Source organism: Astatotilapia calliptera, chromosome 18 (assembly GCF_964374335.1).
Source record: "Astatotilapia calliptera chromosome 18, fAstCal68.1, whole genome shotgun sequence".
Taxonomy (NCBI): domain Eukaryota; kingdom Metazoa; phylum Chordata; class Actinopteri; order Cichliformes; family Cichlidae; genus Astatotilapia; species Astatotilapia calliptera.
The window spans coordinates 12,950,229-12,975,433 of record NC_137439.1 but is presented as its reverse complement, the minus strand read 5'-3'; the positions used below and the strand labels follow the sequence as shown (position 1 = coordinate 12,975,433).

Genomic DNA, 25,205 nt, shown 5'->3' with positions numbered 1-25,205 from the left:
GGATGTCACAGGAAACTATCAGTTTACCCACTGACTGCTTTCATGACAAATGGCTCTCCTATTATTGGCTCACTGGAATATTCTGGCGTGTTTATTGTTTATTGTCCAGTGTAACTGAACCCCTTTTGATACAAGACACAAATCCACTGTTGATAATCATAGCTAATGAGCCTTGTCTTGAGGGATTGGCCGAAGCCTCCACCTGATGAAAGATCTGCAGTCACAGCATGACTGTTGTTGTTTCTGTAAGAGAAAAACTGGACATGGACTCCTTAAAGAATGCCAGAACAATGATTTTGGTCATTTTATTTATTTTTACATTAAAAAAAAATGATGAAGATGTGAAGATGACAGGATTTCATTCTGAAGTATTTCCAGTCCATCCTTTGGGGCTATTCCAGGTAGCAAATGTAGAGAATTGCTTCATTTGCTTATATCCTTATATGAAAAGTGCTGTGAACAGAAAGCACTTCTCATTACGAAAGTCAGCAAAAGGACAATATTCTATATTAGAGTCAATAGTTATAACCAAATAACACATCTAGTCCTTGTTGATGGGTTTACATGTTATTGTAAATGTTTACTGCTGGTTTACCTGAGGAAGTCCGGAGCTCTAACAATCATGTGCTGAAAATCTTCGAGTGACAGACGGCCATCATTGTCCAGGTCGGCCTCATCGATCACCTTCTCGCACACCATCCTCACCTCGTCTTCTGTCAGCTCGTTACGAGTCAGCTTGTTCAGCGTCTTCTCCAGGTCTGACTTGCAGATGAAGTCATCGTTGTTGAAATCTTACAGAAAAAATAAATAAATAAAAAAATATCAACAGGTCAAATAATACATCAGTTAATGAATTATTCAACTTAAGCCTTTTTGTGTCTTTGTTGGCTGTAAATTGAACATGTTTTAGACTAATCTGGTTGGACAAAAGACAGTTTTTAATATATTGTTTTGGACAAATGTGGAACTAAAGCTAACAACTTTTTTTTTTCACCTTATATTTTGTTAATGTGGCTGAAATATTTAGTGTATGATTAATTTAATGAAGAAAAGCAGGCTGTTTTTTCTTATCCTTTTCATTATAGTGTAACTACGTCACCCTTGTTAGTCTGAATAAGGAATGAAAAGTTCTCGTGTGTAGTTTCACAAGTTGTCAGCTGTCTTTTTTTTTTTAACCGAGGCTTTGACGAGCTGGTATATGATCCTAAACTTTCCATTCCCCATCTGCTGTGTTTACCGATCCATAACCCTTCAGGATGAATATATATTACTGCTGATGATTTCATCGTACATTTTTTGCACAATAATCAGTTTAGTTTTACTGACAAACCGCTTCTTTAAATGCTGCAAGTTTCAAGATGTGTTTAACGCCCACTCTTCTGTCTGGGATGTTGGAAACCAAACATCCTCTTTCACAACTCAAATCAGGTGCAGAAAATCCAGCGGTATATCTGCATGGCTCTAACATTAAATTTGCCCTTATTCTAACTAATAATGAGCTTAAGTCAATGCTGTTTTCTGCAGTTTAACGTATAGCAATTTTGTTTCCATGATTGCCTTTTGCAAACAGATGTAAACAGTGCATTTAAGTTGAAATATCTCCTTATTTGGTGTAAAATGTTAACATTTAAATGTATTTTTTCAGCTTGCAGTGGCAGTAGGAAGGGTTATTCACATACTTTGTTATGTACCGTGTGTAGTAAAGTATGCACAGTATGATTTGTGAAACTGCAAAAATGTAAAAATTGGTTGGAATTAACATTGGTTTTAAAGAAAAAAACAAAAACAATGACAAGCATCCTTGATTTATGAAGATTTTACCATAAATTTTGAAAGCATAGTAGGCCTTGAGGTCCCGTGGAGCCATCTCACTGAGGACAGAAAACATGTCCAAGAAGTCGTCCAGTGTCATGTTTCCCTCGCCATCCTCAGAGAAAACCTCAGCGATCCTCTGTCGAAACGGGTTGTCCTAAACAAACAGTCAAAGCATGAACACACAAATGTTCAGCACAACTAACTTCTGCCTGTTCGATGTGATGCAGTTTAGTCCTGTTCTAACAAAATTGTGCTGTTTGTGATTTTACTTCAGTTTTGTTTTTCTATTTGAAATCCAATAAAGTCATAAAATTATCTTTAGTAATAAAAACAGCTTGGAAAAAGTGGCAACCTCGGGCGTGACCCTGATCGTGACCGGCTCACTCTCCCTTTCTTGGGGCATGTCAGTGACCAGCTTGTTAACACACCTGTTTACCTTGCTGTCACTGAGTAAAGAGGCATATAATTGACCTATTTCCACCAAGTGTGTCCTCTGGGACCCACCAACATCCTTCAAGTTTAAAGGAGTCAGGTAACATATAACCGCTCAAAGAATTCTGTCGATTAATTGGTCATTAATTATGGATTGGGAACACAGGGAGAGAGCGCGGGTCTGCAGGGCGTGTGCGGACCAGTGCAGCGGGACTACCTTCAGCTCTGGCATGCTGCCAATCAGCTCATATGGTAACTTCACATCTGGGTGGTTGGTGTAGTCAAGAGGAACGAGCTGCGGTGCCAAATCCCGATAGCGGTGGAAGAGTCTAGGAAAGGTTTAAAAAATTTACTATCAATATTGAATTACAAGATATGTCCTATAATATGTAGAGTTACACTTTAAAGGGACAAGGAAAAGTTAGAAAGGAAAAGTTAAGTTAAGAACTTGCTTTTCAGCTATGGACACTATTTTGAAAACAGAAAACATTCAACTTATACACTTTCCAGCACAATAAAAATAGCCTGTGATCTCAGTGGCAGTCTGCCCCACATCAAGACAGGTGTCCTGATAGTCTAGTTTAGAGTTACAGTATGGTATTGTGCAGAATAGAACAAAATTCAGCTCTGTCAAGCATGCTACATAAGCAATGACTCAGGAAATTAATGAGATCTGACACAACTTATCCTGAGTCCATGTTTAGTTTGATCTTTTCTGCACTGGAGGGATGTCATAAAGCAGGAAGTATAAACAAAATAACTGAAGTAATGTAGGCTCACCTCAGAATTTCCTTTCTTGTGAAATATGTACAGTCCTGTAAATGCAATTTAAATTCAATGTGAGCTGTTTGCATACAGTGATGTGTATAATCTTTACTCAGTAATAGCAATACATCAATAAAAGACACTTATTTTTACACAATATTGGTAAAGTAGAGAAGTAAACATGCAGTTTTTGGAAACAAATTATGAATTGCTTGCAAAACAGGCAAAATGATCTCTGTCTGTCTATTACGATTATTATTATCATGTATCAGCATGTTGTGGTGATGTTGCGGTGGATCAAAGCAGTGAAATTTAATAATTTTTTTTAAATGGCAATTATTTTTGTGTAAATATTAATGTTTCTCCAACATTTCTCCATTACATTAGCACCAAAAATCAAATGAAAAACTTTATTTATAAATGCCTTACTTGCCATTTACCATTTATTTACCATATGACATCTCTAACTTTGCACCTCAAATTACTTCTGAGAGTTTTCTTTTCATCAAAATGATGCAAGTCAAAAGCAAATCCAGTCATCACACAATATCAGGAAAACACTGACTCTGAATGTCAGGAAGTGCTGCACCACATGGGACTGGATCCCTTTCTTTTTTGCTAATAAAAAGTATGAAGAGGTCTGATTAATCTTGTTCATAGATGTTAAGCTAATACTGATAATGGTAGCTCCATTCATTCTGAGTGAGCCTTATCAATTAATTGATAAAGAAACATGAGTGATACCAACCTGATAGGCATCTAGCTGCTGTGCCGTAAAGATGGTTTGTTTATTTCCCATGTCTGAGTGCAGAAACACAGAGTCTCAGGTCCATCGCTGCTCCGGCATCAAGTCCTTTTTTAAAGTGGGTATGCTAGTTATGAAATACTCTGACAAAGGGAAGCCAGAGCCAAAGAGGAGATCAGGTGTCTGGCTGCACTGGGGCCCTTTGGTCCCTACTATAATGGAGGCATTTCATCGTTTTCTCCGTTGTGAATAGAAACCCCTTTGACAGTGAATAAGGGCTGTCGTCCAGCATCATGCCAAGTGGTATCAACCCCCTTTGGTGGCACACTATGGCCAACGCCTTGTTCGCCACTCAGGTTACACTCTTTAGAGACAGGGTTTTGTAGTGGGCAAATAGAGTTTTTGATGTGAGACAAGTTTTGTTTCAGTTGAGAACTTAATTGTTGTGAGTGTATATCTATCTATCTATCTATCTATCTATCTATCTATCTATCTATCTATCTATCTATCTATCTATCTATCTGTCTGTCTGTCTGTCTGTCTGTCTGTCTGTCTGTCTGTCTGTCTGTCTGTCTATCTATCTATCTATCTATCTATCTATCTATCTATCTATCTATCTATCTATCTATCTGGTGGTAGACTTCCGCAGGCACAAGCATTCTCCACTGCAACCACTGAACATCCAAGGTATGGACATTGAGGCTGTGGACAGCTACAGGTACCTTGGTGTTCATCTGAACAATAGACTGGACTGGACTCATAACTCAGACGCCCTCTACAGGAAAGGGCAGAGCAGGCTGTACCTGCTGCGGAGACTCAGGTCGTTTGGAGTGGAGGGCCCACTCCTGAAGAAATTCTATGACTCTGTTGTGGCTTCTGCTATCTTTTATGGTGTGGTCTGCTGGGGCGGCAGCATCTCTGCTGGGGACAGGAAGAGACTGAACAGGGTGATCCGAAGGGCCAGCTCTGTTCTAGGATGCCCTCTGGACCCAGTGGAGGTGGTGAGTGACAGGAGAACGGCGGCTAAGCTGTCATCCCTGATGGACAACATCTCCCACCCCATGCAGCAGACTGTGACAGCACTGAGCAGCTCCTTCAGTGGGAGACTGCGGCACCCACGGTGTGGGACGGAGAGATTTCGCAGGTCTTTCCTCCCCACTGCTGTCAGACTCCATAATAAAGACTTTAACTGATCAAGCACACACATCCATACATATGCAATAATACTAAGTGCAATAATCCTTTCTGTCATTGTTGTATTTTTACTCAGTTGTATATAGTATTTGTATTTGTATTCTATTTTTATCTTATTGTATATTTATTTTATTTTATTCTACTGTATATAGTATTTTATTTTATTCTATTCTGTACAGCTGTGTACTGTATTTATTCTTATTGTATTCTAATTTTTGCCTCATAACTTTTGCACTGTCCACTTCCTGCTGTGACAAAACAAATTTCCCACGTGTGGGACTAATAAAGGTTATCTTATCTTATCTTATCTTATCTTATCTTATCTTATCTTATCTTATCTATAGATATAGATATAGATATATAAGCAAGTTTTGAAGTGTTTTAGGTTTTAAGTGTTCCAGAGCTCACTTAAAACTGAACTTGTGTTGACTTGTGTGCACACAAAATGAGTTCAGAAACACCTTGAGGCACAGACATAAAACTTCCCTTTGATCCTGCAATTATGATTTATAATAGCAGGTGTACAGCATCAACTTTACCTCACTCTATTCCAGGTAGGATGAGTAATAAGGATGAAACTTACCAGAACAACCAGTGATTGCAGTCATAAAAATAAAGGCTCAATAAAGGCTAAACCTTTTGGGTCATATATTTTATTTTGAAAAATCCACATCTATCTCCAACAACCTGAGATTCTTTGGTCCCGTTAGAGACCCCAAAGAACTATTTCAATGATGCTTCCATTATAGAAAATATTGTGTTTTTTGCCTTCCATACCACATGATTCACCACATCATAATTTAGGTCAGACACCAATGCTTATGACGCACAGCATAAACACCTATGAGCTGTTATAAGACATTAAATGAACAAAGACATTACATCAGTCTATTTCTTAGAAAGCTTCCTAACACTTTGACTTTAGCTTGTGTTGCGTTTTATAGGAGGTCACAGAGAGCTGTGCCATCTTACAGCTGAACACATACCTTACTGTACTGATGGGGCATCTTTAAAGGACTCTCTATTTATAGTCCAGAATATCCTGTCTTTTTTCTAATCCTCCTATTTCCTGAGCATCTTTAGGAATGTCTTTTTTTAAGAGGATGGTTTGTAGGAGGATGGCCTTTTGCTACTACACTATAAACAATCATGATTGTGCTCACTGGACCCAAAGGGAAACCCCTTTGGACATCAGTGCCCTCTAGAGGTGAAAAGGAAGATGTCCAGTGGGCTAGTGGAAGCCTCTTGTTTATAAAGTTGAATATACTCAGTGCAGATGAATGACATAAGATAAGATGCCTTCACTGTCATTACATATACAGTAATATTGCAAGTGGTGTAATAGTGACATAAAAAAATGTATTACATGCATCCATGTATACATGATAATGCAACCGTAGCTTAAACTATTTAGAGATACTGAAATTCTGATGAGCCTGATCTAGCACAACATTATGAGATTACTTTTCTCAAAAAGAGGACCCACAGAAACACTTCTAAAAGGCAAAAGATGAGCTTTAATACAGATTTTCGAAAACTTACAAAAGTCCACAGAGCTGGAAAACATGGGGGACATTGTAATCATAGCAGGTCTACAAGTTAACTTTATACTTTACAAAAAGATTAAAAGCCTGTTTTGTTTTTCATATTTCGTTTGTTAGATTTTTTGTTTTTTGGTGGTTGGGTCTCAAAAGAATTGTGAAGCTTTGTAAAGCCTCACAAATGATGCAACAAACTGATGCAAGGGCCAATAAACAAGACTTTCATTTACAATATTTACAATATATATCCCAACACAAAACATAAAAAATACAGATAAAATACAGAAAAATACAGATTTACAAATTTATTTAACATTCCTTTGATTATTTAATATCATTTCAATTACTTTCATATATTATAATTTATCATTATTTACATATACTACAGTGTCACATGTAGGACTGGCCACATAATAGTTTCCAGGGTCAGCTGACCAAGCTCTGTTTACAATGTTTACAGTTTTTAATCTTCGCAGCCCGATACCAGTGACTAGTTAATGTTAGTGGCACCCACAGCTTCCAGCCACCATGTCATTATACTGTTTTAAAACCACATTCTCATCATCATCAAAGAAGAGCAAGTTGATGGAAAAGAGCTTGTCTGGCACACAGCACGGCGTCTCAATGCCTTTCACCAGCTTCAAGGCATTGATGATGGACTGGACAGTGGCGTGGTTGGTTGGTTTCATGGTCTGACCCAGAGGAAAGGGGCAGGAGCCTTTGCAGTAGTAAGCGTTGTAACCCTTTGGTGATACGATCCAGCCCGACCAGCCGATCTCCTCGAAGTCTACATTTAGGGGAAACCGCTGGCAGTGCGTGGCTGCACCGTCTGCATCGTAGCCCAGAGATCGAGCGCTACGGGAAGGTGGACCGGACATGGGAGTCTGGGGCAGGTTGGACGTTTCTGCTGTATCATCTGAATCTGGAGAAAGAAATCCACCGTTTTAAAAATGCAATTTTTGAACTGTTACGAAGTACATTCCATAAACAGAAGAGGAAGCAGTGACACACAAGCAGAAGTAGAAGTTTGAATGTAGAGTGCAAAGAAATATAACATCTAAAGCCCTTAAGTGGGACACACAAAACACTGAGAGCTTCATTTTTCATCAAGTTGTTGAATTGTAAGCATACTCCCAGTCAGTCACAGGCCAGTTGTACGTGAGTGTTTCCTTCATAAGCATGCTAAATAATGGTTGCACATGTGGATGGAAATATATTCAGCACTGACCTCAGTGGACATTTAGTTCAGTCGTCCATTAAAACTAAAACTAAGGCTGTTGTGCTTATGAATATAGAGACTGGAGGCTGGTTTCCCTTTAACCACTGTAAATCTTATCCACACGGCTACTATCTTCACTTAATATTAATATCACTGGGAGTAACTGACATTAAAGTAGAAATCTCACCTTTGCTCTCAAGAGGATTAGAGTAGCGGCCATCATCAGTAAAGAGAACCAGCATGGGCTGTTTGCTGTGATGGTGGTGGCGCCCTGAGGCAAAGCGGATCAGTTTTTTATCCATTTGGCTCCCTCCCAGTGTCCGAACCACCACTTGAAGTCCCAGGTTTGTGCCCTCATCAACCATCCAGGAGCGCACCTTCAGGAAGAAGGTCATAAGTTTATTTCAGCACTCTACACTGTCCAGTGTAGTTCAAAGCAGATCTTTGTGGGCTTTAAAGAGGTGGTGATACTTACTGCATGTGTGATTGTGAAGACTTCCCAACCAGAGGAGTGCACTGGGATAAGTCGAGAGGAAAGCAGCTTCTTCTGCGTAAAATTGGTTTTGCTGGTGTCAAACAGCTGATAAACACTGACCTGAAAGAGCCAAATTAATGTAGATAGAATTAGAAACAGCCATTCAGCCACTGGGGTTTAAATACTGGTCTAGAGCTGGTCTACATACCTGGCTGAAGTGATGTCTGTTGAACGTCAAGGGTGCCTGAGGTCTCAGCTTATAAAGATGGAGCTCTGCAGCAAGAATCTTCTCTGTTCTTGCGACCATTGACAAATTGAAGCTGAACTCCACCTGATCACTGTACACTGCAATAGAAATGAGAGGATTAGGGCTCAAATCAGAGTGTCTTCCAAAGCAGCCATCCTGGCACGCATGCGGGGACACATCAGATCTTACATTTATCAAAGAAGCTGCGCACGGTATTCCCCTCCAGAAGATGCGGATCCTTGGTCACACCGTCCACGTCGGCTACCGCGTTGTACAAATCAAGCATGTACTGAGGGGGCTGTTTGTGTCCATGAATCACAGGGGGGTCGTCCATCCCGAAAACCTCCAAAAGTCTCTTTATAGCAGCTGAGCGGACTTCCTCGGACTCTGTCGCGGGAGTGAATGAGTTCTCCGGGTAGTGGAGCGACACGGCAGCGGCCGTGCACAGCAGTGCGGCGAAGCTGATGACAAACTTCAGCATATTTGTCGGTGAGTAAATTCCCGGTGAGCCAAGTCTTCGATCTGCGAGCTGCGTGGAGTGACAGTGGGATCCTTGAAGGCCGACTTTTATATCAAATGCCCCCGTTTCCTCTCCAGTACCGCCAGGCCCTCAGTAAACAGCAGTAAAGATGCTATTTGGTCGCAAATGTAAATCAGCAATGAGCGAATGTAAACGCAGACTAATGGGGGCGTTAAAAGGTGTGAACTTTCCATTCAGCCTGCGTCTGGCAATAAAGGCTCGAATAAACTACCCTCAGCCTACGAAAAGTTTAAATTCTCACTGAAAATACAGTGTATTGTTGAGTATGTTGTATAATGCATATTTAATAACCAGCAGCCTGGATGATTTTATTAGAGGCAAAAATCGAAACTTGAAGGTGGAATACCTCGGAGGTGATGTCTTGAGGACATGCACTCACAGTGGGGGGTTAACTGCGCCTAAATGAATCAGTTAATTTGGAATAGCGGGCGCAGTGTGTTAGGTGAAAAAACCATTACGTTGACAAAAAAGGCAAGTGTCGCCGGGAACACTCTGTGAGATTTACATAAGCGCTGGTTCAGCTGGATGATCGCCACATTTGCGGTTTATGTTTTTTGAAAAAGCGCCACAGTATTTTTCTGAGCCAATCAGACCAATCGAAATCATTTTTATTGCACAAATGAGTTATTGTCTGCAACATGACTATGACTGTTATTTGTTTTTGAGCTCTCACTCCTCACTGCGAGGCAAGTGGAACGGATTCTGCAGGTTTCTTCCACATTAAGTCGAATAAATAAAAATCAATTCAGTTCATTTTTCTGATTTTATATTCAATATATATATATTATATATTATATAATCAACATCATCTTCTTCCACAAAGAAATATTATTTACATATTTCAACTGTAGATGGATTTAGGTCTAAATTATGCGTTAAACATATTATTTCAGAGTTTCTAGGAAACCATTTGCTCCCATTGATCTTTATGCACGATTAACCGCAAAACGCAAACTGAGGCCAAAAAGAGAAATTTGTTTCCCTCGCTGTAATAAACACGTAAAAGATCAAAGTTTTTCTGCATGACACCTTGCAGGCAGGTCATAAAACGTTTCTTTAGATGACAAAGTGGAGTGTTCACATGTTGGTATTAAAACAAAGCGCTACTTGCACGTGTTTTTTCAAAGGGACATTTGCAAAGTTGTTTTTCTTTCTCTTTTTTTTGCGCCTCTTTTCCAGGCTTCACCAAAGCTTCTTATTGGAAAAGAAAAAAAAACCGTTAAATGTTTTATGATGCATCTGGAGAAGAACACAGACCCAAATATATTTATATTACATCATGACATTATTAGAATTAGAATTTGTTCTTCATGATATTTCAGATTTAACTGACTCACAATCATCTCAAAGACTATAGCACAATTATAAATTTTTGTCTTAGCTTACATACTTTTTTATACAAATTCTACTAAATATACATGAATTAAAAAGAGGATCACACACTAATTTTTTCAGATTAGATCGTGGATCTTAGATTTAAATCTTTAACTTTTTCCCATCATGTTTCTTTTGCATTCTCAGTATTTGTACAATGCTTTAAGCACAAGTCCTCGTTTATTGTTGTATTAAATTTATTTACAAATTTAGCATCTTACATATATTACATATGATACAATAATAAAAATTCACTTTAATATTCACTATTCCGTGGGGTCATCAATGGGCTACAGTAAATATGGGGCCCAACTGTGGCAACCTCTTAAAGTCTTTCAAGTTTGTTTGTTTTTTCCAGCAGAGGGGCCTGTGATTAGTTTCGACAATGGCAGGAAGTGATGGACAGGATTGTACGAATCTGCCCATACTGGTTCACAAAGCTGTGGCTCTCATATCCCTGAGGAACACAGGAACTGGACTGTCTTTCGGACCACAAGTGGCAGATTTCTGGATCGGATGGACTCCTGCAACAAAAACATAGAAGAAGACAAAAAGATTAAATCACTAATCACTTTATTGCTATAAGTAGGCAGCATTTCATTTATCTCTCAAAACATTTTTTTTTATAGAAAAATGTACAGAAATAGAACTAAATATAATTTCTGTATCTAGTTTACTGACAATATGTACAAGTATTTCGACTCACACATGTTGTACCATTCTGTACAGTACAGAAAGTTACAATAGGATAATTGTGGATCTTGCTATGTCTATATATGCACAACGTCTTTCCACTTCATCGAAGAAGAAAGAAGAAAAATATTTGACAAATTTGCCTAAAATTTGTTTCTAAGTAAAAATTAGATTGTTATTTTTTGGGCAAATAACAAACTGAAACCCAGTTTTTAAAATTTAAAATCTGAGCTGGCACACTTGAGTTTGTTAAGAATAAATTGGTAAAGTAAAATACTTAACACTGAATTTTCTGCTTAGGAAGGCAAGTTAATAACTGTAAGTCAGCACCTTAATCAAAAAATAATAATGTGCTAAATTTTCCTCCCTTTTTTTGTAAAACAGTAAACTAGAAGATTAATTGATAATATAAATTATTACATGTTATCAATAAAATATGATTTTTGATTAAATTAAATTTGTGAAAATTAGTGAAAACATGAAAAATGCTGAAAAATTCTTAACTTAGCCATAAACCTTGCATTGGGTGGTGGTTGAATAAATCTCTTAAATGCTGCACCTCTTTAGCATTTACCTTACAAAGTGTAGGGTAAATTTAGATGGTGGATTTTGTATTATTTTGATATGATTAAGATAAAGCAATAACACTGGTTGTCTGCAAACATCTCAAAATAAAGCAGAAGGTGTAAAAAGAACATTTGGTGTAGGAATTAACCCAAAAGTCAACATGCTGAGAGCAGAAGGCGTCAGAGCTCACAAGTAATTGTTATGAGGTGTGCATGAGGCGGTGTGGAGCAGCTGTGTTCACACATACCTGAGAAGGCATCGGTTTCCTGTAGTGCAGCTTCCCAAACATCTGCCCACATCTATTTCCTGAAGAAAATTAGCAACAGAGAGAAAGAGGAATCAGCTCACAGCTGCTCGCAAATATTTACCCAGTTGAGTTGGGGTCCAGCTGCTGCTTAGCATGTTTAGCACTGCTTTGATTCACCACCTGCAGAGGCCATTTGTGTTGGTGCTCCACTCGCACCTTTGGTTCTTGGACATGGCAGACTACCCAAACCCAATCTTCAACTTAAATCCTTACCGTCTATTATATAAATGTGATGTTAAAAATCACAGATACTAACTTACCTTGCAGTTGTACAGCTGGTGGAAAGCTTTTTGTGAATTTGGTGTTTAATCCTTATTTGCTTAAGCATGGCATACAAATCTGTGTAATGGTGCTTTCAAATATTTTTTTTCTGATATCAGTAGGGCTGGGAATTAAATAAGTCGTTGTAAAGTGAAACGTTTTGTAAGTGCAAAGAAACAGTAAAGTGTTGTGGGAGTATTGACCTGGTTTCGCCTTCTTTATGCAGTTTAAAAGAAGTTAAAATTATGCCAGAGATTCCTGCTCTCCTACAACAATCAAAGCCTCAAGTCTGTGCTTGTGCATGAATACGCATGCAGGCCATGCTGATTTACTTCACACCCAGGATGCACGGAGCCAGCCAGTGTGTTGTTTTGATTAAGTGCTGTCTTCCACTTATCTGCGGTGAACAAAGATACTTAATTATTGTCTGGCACCTGGCTAGAGCCCCATTTCCTCTTGACCTCACTACAAAAGAGTGTGAAACTGCCACCAAGCGTGAATCCTTCTTGCAGTGTGAAATGTGGCAGGGGGGCTAATGAAAGAAGGAATTATGTTTATTGTGAAGGGCTGGGTTTGAAATTAAAATCGAAGGGTAGGGATTTTGTCGAAAATTACAGTTGTAGTAATAGCTTGTAGGTGACACTTACTTTGAGCTTCTCTTCTTTGACTCCCTCTGCATGGTGGACTGTTTCATAATAATACTCCACGTATCGAACCCTGTAACAGCTTTCCTTCAGCTCACAGGCTGCCACAGTCTGTATGAGATCCACTTCGTTAGGGGTTTCCACCAAGGCTGATTCAAACTTTGTGGGGACACAGGAGAATCCATCTGTGGATGATTGATAATAAAAGTAACAGGATTATGATCTGTGATGGGAAGCAGAAATATTAAATAGACGGGATGATGTCGTCTGGTCCCAGAAGCAGAATTCTAATACTTTTTTTTTTTTGATAAGGTGCATAAAGGGGAAACATCTCTTCATCAACCGTGTGTGGGTTTTTTTTTTTTTCAGACCTCTCTAACTCAAAATTACATAGGCAATGTCAATTAAACTGTAGCTGTCAGGTTATCCATTAATAATATATGTGTATTGAATCTATGTGCGTTAATTTATTTCAGAATTATTACTGATTAACTTCCTGACTCTTAATATGCACTAAATAGAAAAATACTTTTGCCCTACAAAGTGGGACAAAAGGTAAACTGACTGTTTCCAAATCAGTCATTTGGAATTTTACTGGCGGCTTCATGCTCGCTTAAACACGTCTTCCTCATGTTTTTTTGTCTGTTGTTAATCCCCCCCTCACCCCACACACACACACACAGACACACCTGGGGATCCTCTCGACTGGGAACATCCTCCCACGTCAATGACTGTCTCATACGGTGTTTCAGAGAAGTATGTCCTCAGTCCGGGAACTCGGATGCACTGGGCCAGCTTGATCTCACAGTGACAGTCCTCGATGACCGCCACTTCTCGAGGTCCCTCGAACAGAAGAAGCCGATCCACGCGCATCCCAGTCGGCTCACACACCTGAGTCACGCCGCATGAAGGCAGGTGGTTCAGCGGACCTGCGCTCTGAGAAGCAGCGGGTCCACGTGTCCTCGTCTTTATTGAGCCAAGGGGAAATTATTGTTTGAATCAGACCGGTAGAAACATGTTCCCATGTACTCACCTGCGCGTTTATTGTAGTTTCAGACTTATGAGAGAATAGGGGAGCACTTTATAACAATGTGACACTATTAGGTATATTTAAGGGCTTAGTGAAAAATTAGCAAGCGCTTAATTCATCATTTGTATAGCATTACTCCTCCTTAGTATGCCATTTATAAATATAGATATATTCTTATGACTGTGATAATGATTACGATTCTAACTAGCAGTGAAGTAGTAACAGTGATAGCTGTACATGGTGTAACAGTAACAGATGTTATACTAAGTAGCAGTAATGATATATAAATGATGAATTAAGCACTTGCTAATACCTTGCTAATGCTAGTGTCACATTATAAATAATATAAATGATAAGTTTGTGCAAAGTAACCCCACAGATGTTAGGCTAATGGTTTACAAAGCAGCACTTTTTCCATATTGTTATTGCAGCTATTCTTATGATAATGCAAGCTTTCACTTACTTTTTTGCTCTTGAGGAAGTCCAGCATTGAAGAATATTTTGAGTATTGCTGCTTCCCTGCTTCATACGATGGTGTTGTTGGGGCCCCACAATGTGATCTGCACATTCCTACATCTACACTGATGTGACTTCCTAAAATATCTGAAGAAAGAAAAACGAGGCCGATTTAAAGACAGACAGCACACAATGTTCATCCTTTTAACTGCAGAAGTCTAAACTCATCATTTAGCTTCAAGGCCTGCTTTAACCTGTTTTAACACATCAGAGGAAACCTTGCTTTGATTTCTATAGAGGGTACAGTGGAAAGATGTGGGATTTTGAAACATGTGGAGGAATGTGTTTCCTTGCCTTGTCCAATGTACACAAAGTGGCTCTGCCTCTTGCAGCATACTCTTTGTGTAAACAGGTTCCTGTGGTCAACGTGTTTGCTCAGCACTCCCATCACTGGAAAACACAAGAAGCAGCACACAACATTTCCCCTGGTGATTCAACATGGAACTGCATTTCAGTTACAGATGAGCTGTACAGGATTTTCTTCCAAGTCTTTTATTCATGAAAAAGATCATTCTATGGAGAAAACTTTAACAAAAAATATTACTTTTAATCTTAATTTAATTTAATTTTTAACCCATCCTTGATCTCAGCATCACACCTTCAGCTACTTACATTTAAAAGGCGATCATTTGTGTATCTGAGCGAATTTGTGTCAGTTGAGTCAGTGATTACCTTCTGCTCTACACATCACAGCTGCAGTGGAAAAGAAAATGCAAACAACACTTACAGGTCAAGTGGAGGACGCACAGAAAGAGTAGGAAAGGTTGCTGTATATCCATGGCTTTAGTCCAAATCTACTCCTCAGTTGCCAGATCCTGAGTGTCCTTCTGCCCTCCTCAGATATTTATAAGGGATTGAGCTTTAGCCCCAAATGTCACCTAAAATCCTCAAAGAGGGGTGGTGTCAAAAAAAGTGAGAGCTAATCAAATTTCCATGCTTCTCCAGCCAGAAGCCAACTTCAAAGGAAATCTCTACAGCTTTTCTGTTCCTGCTGTAAGGACACACTGGCTCGAGTGTGTCGACCGGGCCTCAGCTCACGCTAATGAAGTGCTTAAGTATCCCTGAGTCATTAAAGTGTCGCTCATTCAAAGGCATTAATCATCTTTTATCTCAGGGGGAAGGTGTTTAGCACCTCTGACTTAAAACAAAATCTGTCCCAAACACATAAACACAATCAGCATGGGGGCTTGAGCCTCACCTTTAGAAAACTCCAGCACCTTTGTGTTTATTCAACATGACACCAAATGGCCAAACCCCTCAGAACTACCCTCTGCTTTTAATCTTCACTGAAAGTGGAGAGTTTAAGTACTTACAAGATAAACTTGTAGAGATACAAGTTTATGTCAATATTACTTCTGATAAAAGTGGATCTGGGTGCTTCGTCAGGTCAATAAGGCCTTCTCTCTCCTCTTCAGATATCTTGGCTTTAGCGTTCAGCTGTGTGGTAATCTTGACATTTTGCTCATTTTTAATTAGTATCTCGACGAGGTGTTAATCCTTCTTTGATGTGTTGATGTGATCCCCTCATTTTCACCAGGATCAGCGGATCAACGTGAAGACCATCAGCGCTCAGACACCTTTATTAAGGTGGTTTCAGCTGCTGATTCCTTTCTTTAATTTACTACACATCTCTTTGAAATTCTCTTATAATCTTGGTAATGTTACATTCCTAGTAGTTACTTGATTTGATTATGTAGATCAAAGGGTGTGTTGCTTTGCTTTTGGTTTTCAAAATAAGTTTCTGGCTTGTATTAATGCAATCTGGTCACATAGGTTATCAAGTTTGGGTCACACATAAAGAAGATTATGGGAGATTGTTTATAAAAGTCACATCCTGGTCAGCCACAACAAACCAGATGAGTTAAGCACATGCAGGGCTGAAGGATGTGGAGGATGCACCAGGGGTAACCAGGTGGATGCTATCTATCAAAATAATATTCATATTATTGCCAGGACCAAAGATTTTCCAGCAGATCTTTGCTTTCCAACAAGATACTCAGGGTTGTCCACTTTACCTGTCTGTGGCTTTAATGTTATGGCTGATCAGTGCAAAATATAGTGCAGCTTTTTGGCATGCTGTCTGATCACAATGCCCAGTATTAGGATTCCACCATTTCCTCCACAGATGGAGGATACTTGAGCTTGTTTTTTATGTTTAAACTTGGAAACAGCCAAAATAAAATCAGTTCAAAGGTGACTGTGGCAGTAGAAAAACCTCCAGATGTTATTGGTGAGAATGACTTTCAGTTTGCGTCCATTTAAGAGTCTTTCAAAGCATTGTGCGTGCCTCTTTTACTCACATTGGGAAGTTCTTTTGAATATAAAATACACAGGAATACTTACAAACCTTTGGAGTACTTGTTTTTAAATAGATCGTTTTATAATATTTGAAGAGGAAGCATAAACCATTTTTTCTTTTCTTTCTTATAGTTTTTAAACTGCAATAGGTTCAAGTCTTGACATTGGCCCATTTGGATTACCATTAAAAAACCTTTCAATCACACAACTGTATTCAATTCATCTTATGTAATTTTAACCATATTCTGACAGATCACAAATTTCTTGTAACATAATCCTGATATTGTATCAGGAAATAGTCACTTTGTAGTTAATTCACATTCCCAGACAGATCTCTTCTTTATTAGAAGACTACAATACACGTGCTTGGATGATCACTGAGATTGTGATTGGATTATAGAGACTCACTTGTGACACGAACAAGCAGCTTATGCACGGTGACTGCCAGACGGTCCCCGTGTCCAGCCTGGGTAGCAGAGGTTGACGGGACTGACTGATAGCACACATCAGTGCGTGGGCTGTCTGGCCAAGTGTCTGTCTGGTGTCATGGTCAATGTCTGGGTCACTGCTTTGCTCTGTAGCCTAGTAACAAGGCAAAGAAGGCACGCATACTCTATTCTCACTGTTTTTAGTTTTTAGCTGACTGTAGGTGAGGGTAGGATTGTATTTTTTACAAACAATGAGTATTTTGAGTTATCAGTGCTGTTGTTCGCAATTTGACAAGTATGATAATTGTTTAGGTAAAATGTTTAATTGGTAATGTCAAAATGTGATCCGTGCTTGTCTTCAATAAAGGCTACAATCTGAGGGATGCATGTCCAGCTGAGCCAGCTGAAGATGCAGTAATCACCCTGCCCCAGCTGGCTGACCCCTAACAAGGATATACAGAGGTTAGTTCATGTCTAGAGTTTAAAGAAGCCTCCAAATCCTGTCTATTGTCTGTCTGCGTGGGAGGAGTCCAACACGCTGGGATTACATGGCGTTATGTTGTATTTCCAGATTATATGCGAGGAGAGACACACTGCAGCGTAGGGCGAGAGCTGGTGCAGTAGCAGCATCTGGACAAGCGGTTCATCATCTAAGAAACTTCTTCTCTGAGCATTTTTCCTGATGCCTGCAGATGATTTTCATTTCCTATCATACTGCTCATATTTGTTCAGACAATCTTTTTCCTCCGGTTGCTGTTTTGTGGAAATTTATTTTCTTGTTAATTTATCAACTTTTAATTTTCTAAAATATTCAACAAGACAGAAAACAAAGAAACTTGGAGGACTCTCTGGTGCCAGGCGAAAAGAATCATGTATTTAAACAACAAAAATAATGCCATAAACGTAGAAAGGAGTAAAAAGAACATAAAAGGGAAAACATGTGAGTACAAAGATGGGTTTTTTTTGTTTGATTTGAACATTTTTAACTGCAGGATTGCATTTTATGTGTACATGTCAATTAGATCAAATCCAATACAGAAATAATCATTCAAAGTAACTCTTGTTGCATCTCACAGTATGATAACAGCTGGATTCCCTTCTTCTTCTCAGGGGCTCACTTGAAGACAATTCCTCGCCAGGAAGAGGTTTTTCCCGTGATGTCTCCAAATTTGGGCAAAAAGGCGGGGACAAAAGAGAATGAGACAGGGGATGAGGCAGCGATGCAGCACACGGCATTTGGAAAGGCCTTGTATGATCTGACCCATTCAGAAAAGGTGATGAATGACCTGATATTTGGACGTCGAGTAGGGCTTTACGAGCTCAGAGGGGAGATTGGGTCTGGCAACTTCTCCCAGGTTAGATTGGGAATTCATGACCTGACCAAAGGTGAGATTTTTGATGCTTTGTCTTTTGTTACCTTCATTATCACATCTTGGGTCATCAGGTAGGAAATGACCATAGGTTGTAAATTTAAAATTGTTATTATATCACATATTTACATCAGAAATAATCCAGTTTACATATTGCTTTACTTCCTGTTGTTATCATAAATAATATTATGTTATTTAAAGCAGAAAACAGTGTGTGATCCACATTCACTGAAGAAAAAATATACAATTAAAGTGCAGGTGTAATGTTGAATTGCTCAGAAAAAGCTACGTCTGCCATTTATCTCATACATGAAGCAAACACGGGCAATAAACTGAGTTGTATTTGGCTATCAGCACTCAATACATAAATATGTGCCCGATTGATCCTAATTAACTGCATTTCCCAAAGAAAAGATGTACTACAAGAATGTGATAAAGATGTAAAATCAAGCTTTTCAGGCATTTTATAAGGGACGTCTTTCTTAAGTATCTCTGTTATTTATATATGCTGCAAAGTACACGGGGGCTTTTGTGCCAAATGACCTCATTCACCTGTTAGATGTTAGATCAGTTGAATGCACAGACATCACTTCAGTCAGTCTGGGTCACTGCAGATGTCAGAAGACAGCTAATCTCAGCCAGCCACTAATCCATATTGTTTTGTGCTTAGCAGTCAGTGTACGTGGTGTAATATGACAATGATGCTGAAACTCGTTTTTATAGCAGATTATGCAGAGATAAAGAAGATTGAATACAGGAAAAAGGTAGAAAAGAAACGGGAAAACGTTGTTTTCTGGTTTCCTCACTGTTTTTTTTGTTGGCTTTTTTTGCCTTTTTCTCTCATCTTACAGAAAGAGTAGCTGTAAAAGTCCTGGAAAAGGCGCGTTTGGACAAACGCTCTCGGGGTCTTTTTGCCTCTGAAATCTCTTGCATGGAGAAGCTGGCCCACCCCAACATAGTACACCTGTATGAGGTGGTGGAAACATTCAAGAGGCTCTACCTGGTGATGGAGTATGCCAGCGGAGGAGAGCTGTTCTCCCGCATCAGCACCAGGGGGCGCCTGTCAGACCTGGAGAGCAAGCTTGTCTTTTCACAGGTCCTGTCTGCAGTCAGATATATGGTAAGTTTAGAGAAACGTTCAGCTGATCATTGCTAAGGTTTCGTTTTGCTGGAAAATAAAACAAGTGACACTTAAAAACTTTCATGTGTTTGTATTAAAGTTCTCATATCTTAAAAAAAGTACTACTGTCAGTTATTAAATTGTAAAATAACTTTAACAGTCTTTCTTTCTCTTTTTCCAGCATGATAATAATATCGTCCACAGGGACCTGAAGGCTGAGAATATCTTTTACACCAGCACATACTGCATTAAAGTGGGTGATTTTGGTTTTAGTACATCCTGCTGCCTCAGCGATGTCCTCTACACATCCTGTGGTTCTCCACCTTATGCAGCCCCTGAGCTGTTTAAAGAGAAAGGCTACATTGGTCAGTACGTAGATATCTGGGCAATGGGTATTTTGCTTTACTTTATGGTGACTGCCACAATGCCATTTAAAGCCAGTAACACAGGCAGGCTTAAGTGCTGCATCCTGCAGGGCTCTTATACAATCCCCTCTTATGTACCCCAGTCATGCCAGGATATTATCAAGGGCCTCTTGAGGCAACTTCCACTGGATCGCCTAACTATGACACAGATCATGGAGAGTGACTGGATGAGAGGCATTGAATACCCTCAGGCCTATGCACCTTGTAGATCTACCCCCTTTCATCTGGCTGAACCCAACTACATCCTGACGTCAGATGATCTAAATTTAAAAGCAATGCTGGAGGATCTTGGCATCACCAAAGTTCATCTTCTCAACAACAACCTAAACTTGCAGAGCCCCATTACTGGTGCATATCGGATTTTGCTACATCGAATTCAGAAGAGGAGGTCTGTGGAAGCTGTGGGTTACATTCAGACATGCACCAGAGAGTCTCAGAACAGACTCAGATGGAGAGCAGGTTCAGATGGCTTGCTAAACAAGCGCTACTCTGTGGTCTGTGTCATCATGTAGTTTTTGTTTCTTAAAGAAATTAAAGAGTACAGCTTTGGAAAACTTGGCTTAGTTTCCTGAAGAACAACCATGAGATGAGAAGAGGGGTACAATTACTAGGATCCTAGCTCAACAATAAAGACCTGCAGACCAGTGAATGTGGCACCATAAATGTCTTTATTTTTTTTATTTTACATACTTTTTCATGTTATTTATTTTCTTTTATCTTTTTTGTTACTGCTAATTCTATCTATCTATCTATCTATCTATCTATCTATCTATCTATCTATCTATCTATCTATCTATCTATCTATCTATCTATCTATCTATCTATCTATCTATCTATCTATCTATCTATCTATCTATCTGTCTGTTGTCATATGGAGCTGCTTAAGGGGTGAAATGGTTTCATTTTTGAGTTGTTTTTGGATAGGACGTTATTGTAAATGCCAGTGTACACACCGACACACTCTGTGACCATACTTGGCACTCTTTTGTAGCTTTAACGAAGTGAGCATTTAAGCCAAATGAGCCTGACAGAAATATTATGAGGGCTGACAATGACCCAGGTTCATCCATCGGTAAGGTAACAGGAATGTGGAAGTATCAAAACCCATACATGTTCATTTTTAAAGGAGCAAAGTCTTGATTGGTTTTAACAATACGTGCATGTTTCTGTGTTTTGTTTCACAAGATCATAATACTCCTTATATCTGAATTTTATAAATGATTTTAATGTGTTTGTAGGGTTTTCATTCATCTTTTCCGAAGCTTAGATTCTTTGTTTTATTAACTCTTTGTACTTTGAAAAAAAATGAATTCCATGTTTATTCATTTCAAATAAAATTACAAAGCAAAATTACCTTGCTGACGCAGTAATGTGTAGCTTGCCCAACAATGTTTACTTTTAAAGTAGACACAGAGATTTATATCTGAAATTAGAGTTCTCTCAATTGCAATTTTTCTGTCCAATTTTAGTTTTTTTTTTAAAGTCTGATCTCCCGACACTGATTTTTGCAGATTTCCATTTTCTTTCTAAAAGCCATAACTGACCATTTTTAATGCAAAATATTATTTTAATAACATTATACTTTTCCTAAAACTGTATTAAGTTAGAGGATCTTCTCTCAATTAAAAAACAACAACTTAAGGGCTCTGCTACTGGAAGTTAGCGCAACTGAAGAGGAGTTTGTGTGCTGTGTCACCTTTACCTGCTTATAAGTGTCTTATAAGCAGTTGCAAAAGATTTTTGTAAAATAAATGTCAGTTACTGACATCCTTTACCAGTGTGACAGGACGTCCACCCTCTTCTCTGTTTTGTCTTTTGTCCGCTTTCCAGTTAGTGCTTTGACGCTTTGCTCATACCTAGGTTGCTAGATCTGTACTCTGGCCAGCTCTAGCTTTAGCCATTAGCTTTTAAAAAATGTTCATGTTTAGCTGTGTGAGGGTGATTTAAGCGTCTGATTAGGTTTGATGCTAAACCATATACTTGCACAGTTGTGTGCATGTTATGCTAGCATGAAATACACCGCCTCATAAGCAGACTTACGGTAGGTCAGTCACCATTCTGGGCTGAGAAAGCTGAGAAATTGATGGATTGCAGTTCCTGGGCAGCGCATTGGTGCAGCATGACTGAAAATTATTGACTTAGACCAGCGGTGGGAAATTTTCCCAAGGGCCCATATGAAGCACCAATAAACTGAAGTCAGTTCAGATCAATATTAATTTTATTTTTTTATAAACCACTACTGGTAAGGGTAGATCTTACAATTTAGTAATGAAATTGTGAAATAGCATAGTAAAATACCAACATTTCACTATTTAATCAACAACCAACTGTGAACAAATGGCCATGTTTTCTTTTGCAAAATTTCAAAAACTTTCTGTAGACTGTTACTGCACATAGTTTAGGTTTTTCATTTTTTCTTCTTCACTAAGAGACATCTGGTCTATTTTGGTCTTGAACAAATAGATTAAAGCCGCCTTGGATCACCCAGAGAGGTGATCATTACAGAGAGAAGCTTTGTATTTGGATTTCTTGAACATTATCACTGAAATTGTTTGTTCGTATATAAAGGTAGATCAAAAGTTTATTTTAGTCACTTCATCTTGGATCTGCTTCAAAAGTTTTCCCTGTCACATTTGGACAGCCAGTGGTTGTAACACATGTAAAACAAGTTTGTCCCATTTCAGCCCGAGCCTATCAAAACTTACAAATCACTCCTTCTTGTAGTCCCTTTCACTGAGTGCATTGATGCCAGCTCATGCATGATCTAAAAGCCGGTCATTATCCAACATACAAAGATGTGCTGTGTTGTGAACATTGCAGCTCTCATCCAGAGCCAAGGAGAAAAAGTCAAATTATCTCCTTTGTTTATGAACTGAAGCTCCAGATTTCCCACAATATCCTCGATCTGTTTTATTTATTTATGTATTTATTTTGGTTGCCTATGAAGCACTCTGGTTGTTTTAAATTCTTTTTTTCTTGGGCCATTATAGTGCTGCAGAGTCCACCAAGCTTTCTTTGATAAACACCTCAAGTTCTCCTTTTTCTCCACAAAATAAGCACAGCAAGTTTACTTTCAAGTTCAGTAAATAAATATGTAAAAGTCCATGTATTCTTAAAAACTCTGCATTTTGCCTCAGTCTTTCTTTTTTTAATGTGAACCGACATCTCTCAGAAATAGCACTCTCACACCTCTCATAAATAAAAGGTACAAAGTTGTGTTGTGATTTCCTTCCTTCAGGCCATTCTTTGATGGGAAATCTACCAAAGAGTGTTTGGTGGTTGAAACTGCACGTTTGTCCAGTCATTACAGTTCTGTTACATATTTGTGTCACATATTAGACAAATATTTTTCATTCACTGCATTCACTGGTCAGAGTGAAAGTAAGTAGCTGTGGTGACAAGCTTAGGAGTTTGATTAAAGTCTTAAATTATCACAGTAATAAATATAATGTCAATTTCAAATAACTTTTCTATGTGTAATCTTTTGCAACTTCTTTCATCTAGGTACTTGATTTGTTTCCCTTTTTTTTACATTTTCATAATAACCATGATTTATAGGCATCACTCATGTCTCTGGCACCAAATCTGTTTCACTTTGCAATTTTTGGAAACAAAATGAACCAAATGATGAATGGGATTCACACATTTATGTTCCCGTTGTATTTTAATGACTTCACAAATAGATGAGTGCTGCTTACCAGCAGCAGTTAAAAAGCAAAGATGAATAGGGGAAAAAAAGTCTCTACTCAAGTTTTTTTAAAACATAAATTCCTCTGCTTCTCTAATATGTGTTCAAACACCACTTTTCCTGTAATGCATCACTTTTGTTTCAGCATAGAGTGATTTTCCACATGTTTTGATTTCATGTCCCCCCCCCCCCCCCCCTTAAACAAAGATGCTAAAATTTCTGCTCAGGCTGCCAACCAGCCAGCTCTTTCTGCCTCAGCATGCACATTCATCAGCATTACTGTTGTATAAACACGAAGGAACAAAGCCTCAGCAACGAAAACCTTTTTAAGCTGCAACCCAATTCTTTGACCTCCGATGGTGGTACAACTACTAATCATACTCGATGCAATTTTGGATGTCCATCAATATTCTTTATGCCACTGATGTCTCAGTAATTATTTTGTATTTGTCAGACTATCCATCACTTTTGCCTTTCAGCTAAGTTGGCAACCTTTTCAAACAAATACTTCGACTGCATGCAAGGAAGATTCGATTTTTAAAATCTCGATTGCCCTGTGCTAAAAAGTTTTGTTTTTTTTTTAGCAATACCAATCATTCTCACTTCTTTCTCACGTGCACATTAGCTGTCGGCAGTGTTCGTATTAATTCTTTAATCAACAAACACAAGAAAATTAGTACATGAGCCATACTTTACCAACTTGCTTCATCTTGTTGCATGTAAGAAAAAAAAGGTCTCTGCAGAGCAGCATTGTGTGAAAGCACCTACATTACTCACAGCGAGATTTTATCACTTGCAAGTCTCAGCAGTAGCACAGATCAATGAATGTGCCCAGCACTGTCAAATCAGATCATACTGCTGTTAATCATCATTCACAGATACTTCATTGAAGATTTGCCTGTGCCTGATTTCTTTCTCAAGAATTTCCTTTTTGTCTCCCTCCTTGTGTCAGAGGATTTAAATCTTGATATTACAGTCGCTTATTTTGTTATTATTAAACTGAAGAATTTGTGCATTTTGTGCAATTTGAAGCTCCACTAAAAGGAAAAATAGAGAATGCAGCAATTTTATTTGTTGGAGGTGGACAAAGACTATCAGAGCATGCAATGGCAAACCATGTGCATCCATCACTCTAACATAAACTTTAATAGTAATCTCTGTACTGCAGCCTTCTTTGTATTATTGAAGTAGTAGTTAAACGTCAAGGTCTTTTATGATTGGGGCTGTTTACTAAAACTGATGTTTAGGACTGCACACCCAGGATTAGAAATGTTTTATTTGAATTAAGTAAGGGAGGAGCATTAAAACAGCCTCGTGAAATCTCTTGAAGAGACCGCACATGTAGACATAAATACTGGCACGGATGGTACGCAGTATGAAAATAATATGATAATATGCATTTACCAAAGGTTTTTAAGTCCAACTTGTTTATTTACTCAGACTTAAATTCATCCCATTCTGCATATACTGTGATTAACTGTGTGACAGCAAGAAAACATCAAAGCCTCTG

At 38.7% G+C, this 25,205-nt stretch overlaps 4 protein-coding genes across 4 annotated transcripts; 1 reads left to right on the top strand and 3 right to left on the bottom strand.

Annotated features, from left to right (window-relative positions):
* Positions 1–466: 466 nt before the first annotated feature.
* cib3 (calcium and integrin binding family member 3) lies at positions 467–3,930 on the bottom strand. Its single transcript, XM_026150112.2, has 5 exons — positions 3,761–3,930; positions 3,028–3,062; positions 2,465–2,576; positions 1,822–1,969; positions 467–791 (listed from the first exon to the last, which is right to left on the bottom strand). The coding sequence occupies exons 1-5, from the start codon at positions 3,809–3,811 to the stop codon at positions 592–594; spliced, it is 546 nt and encodes a 181-aa protein (XP_026005897.2). The 5' UTR covers positions 3,812–3,930; the 3' UTR covers positions 467–591.
* A 2,515-nt stretch (positions 3,931–6,445) lies between these two features.
* Positions 6,446–9,106, bottom strand: admp (anti-dorsalizing morphogenic protein). Its single transcript, XM_026150642.2, has 5 exons — positions 8,623–9,106; positions 8,395–8,531; positions 8,187–8,306; positions 7,899–8,088; positions 6,446–7,414 (listed from the first exon to the last, which is right to left on the bottom strand). The coding sequence occupies exons 1-5, from the start codon at positions 8,912–8,914 to the stop codon at positions 6,993–6,995; spliced, it is 1,161 nt and encodes a 386-aa protein (XP_026006427.2). The 5' UTR covers positions 8,915–9,106; the 3' UTR covers positions 6,446–6,992.
* A 1,421-nt stretch (positions 9,107–10,527) lies between these two features.
* On the bottom strand, positions 10,528–15,779 carry pnhd (pinhead). The gene is made up of 7 exons (XM_026150665.2): positions 15,094–15,779; positions 14,661–14,756; positions 14,314–14,453; positions 13,510–13,786; positions 12,824–13,005; positions 11,856–11,914; positions 10,528–10,872 (listed from the first exon to the last, which is right to left on the bottom strand). Exons 1-7 carry the CDS (start codon positions 15,143–15,145, stop codon positions 10,722–10,724), a joined length of 957 nt encoding a protein of 318 aa, XP_026006450.1. The 5' UTR covers positions 15,146–15,779; the 3' UTR covers positions 10,528–10,721.
* A 1,880-nt stretch (positions 15,780–17,659) lies between these two features.
* Positions 17,660–21,801, top strand: LOC113011224 (serine/threonine-protein kinase NIM1-like). Its single transcript, XM_026150664.2, has 4 exons — positions 17,660–18,032; positions 18,203–18,478; positions 19,314–19,582; positions 19,764–21,801. Exons 1-4 carry the CDS (start codon positions 17,963–17,965, stop codon positions 20,517–20,519), a joined length of 1,371 nt encoding a protein of 456 aa, XP_026006449.1. The 5' UTR covers positions 17,660–17,962; the 3' UTR covers positions 20,520–21,801.
* Positions 21,802–25,205: the final 3,404 nt, after the last annotated feature.

Bases quoted from the DNA above. Each gene is read 5' to 3' on its own strand.
- admp (XM_026150642.2), bottom strand. From the start codon at position 8,914: ATGCTGAAGTTTGTCATCAGCTTCGCCGCACTGCTGTGCACGGCCGCT. The intron at 8,307-8,394 runs GTATGTAGACCA...TGGCTCTTTCAG, and splicing joins ACAGACATCACTTCAGCCAG to GTCAGTGTTTATCAGCTGTT. The intron at 8,089-8,186 runs GTAAGTATCACC...TTCTTCCTGAAG, and splicing joins TCTTCACAATCACACATGCA to GTGCGCTCCTGGATGGTTGA.
- pnhd (XM_026150665.2), bottom strand. From the start codon at position 15,145: ATGGATATACAGCAACCTTTCCTACTCTTTCTGTGCGTCCTCCACTTG. The intron at 13,787-14,313 runs GTAAGTGAAAGC...GGCTCAATAAAG, and splicing joins ACTTCCTCAAGAGCAAAAAA to ACGAGGACACGTGGACCCGC. The intron at 13,006-13,509 runs GTGTGTCTGTGT...AATCATCCACAG, and splicing joins CCAGTCGAGAGGATCCCCAG to ATGGATTCTCCTGTGTCCCC.
- LOC113011224 (XM_026150664.2), top strand. From the start codon at position 17,963: ATGTATTTAAACAACAAAAATAATGCCATAAACGTAGAAAGGAGTAAA. The intron at 18,033-18,202 runs GTGAGTACAAAG...TCTTCTTCTCAG, and splicing joins GAACATAAAAGGGAAAACAT to GGGCTCACTTGAAGACAATT. The intron at 19,583-19,763 runs GTAAGTTTAGAG...CTCTTTTTCCAG, and splicing joins TGTCTGCAGTCAGATATATG to CATGATAATAATATCGTCCA.
- cib3 (XM_026150112.2), bottom strand. From the start codon at position 3,811: ATGGGAAATAAACAAACCATCTTTACGGCACAGCAGCTAGATGCCTAT. The intron at 3,063-3,760 runs GTTGGTATCACT...TTGCATTTACAG, and splicing joins AGCAGCTAGATGCCTATCAG to GACTGTACATATTTCACAAG. The intron at 1,970-2,464 runs GTAGTCCCGCTG...CTGTTTGTTTAG, and splicing joins GCAGCATGCCAGAGCTGAAG to GACAACCCGTTTCGACAGAG.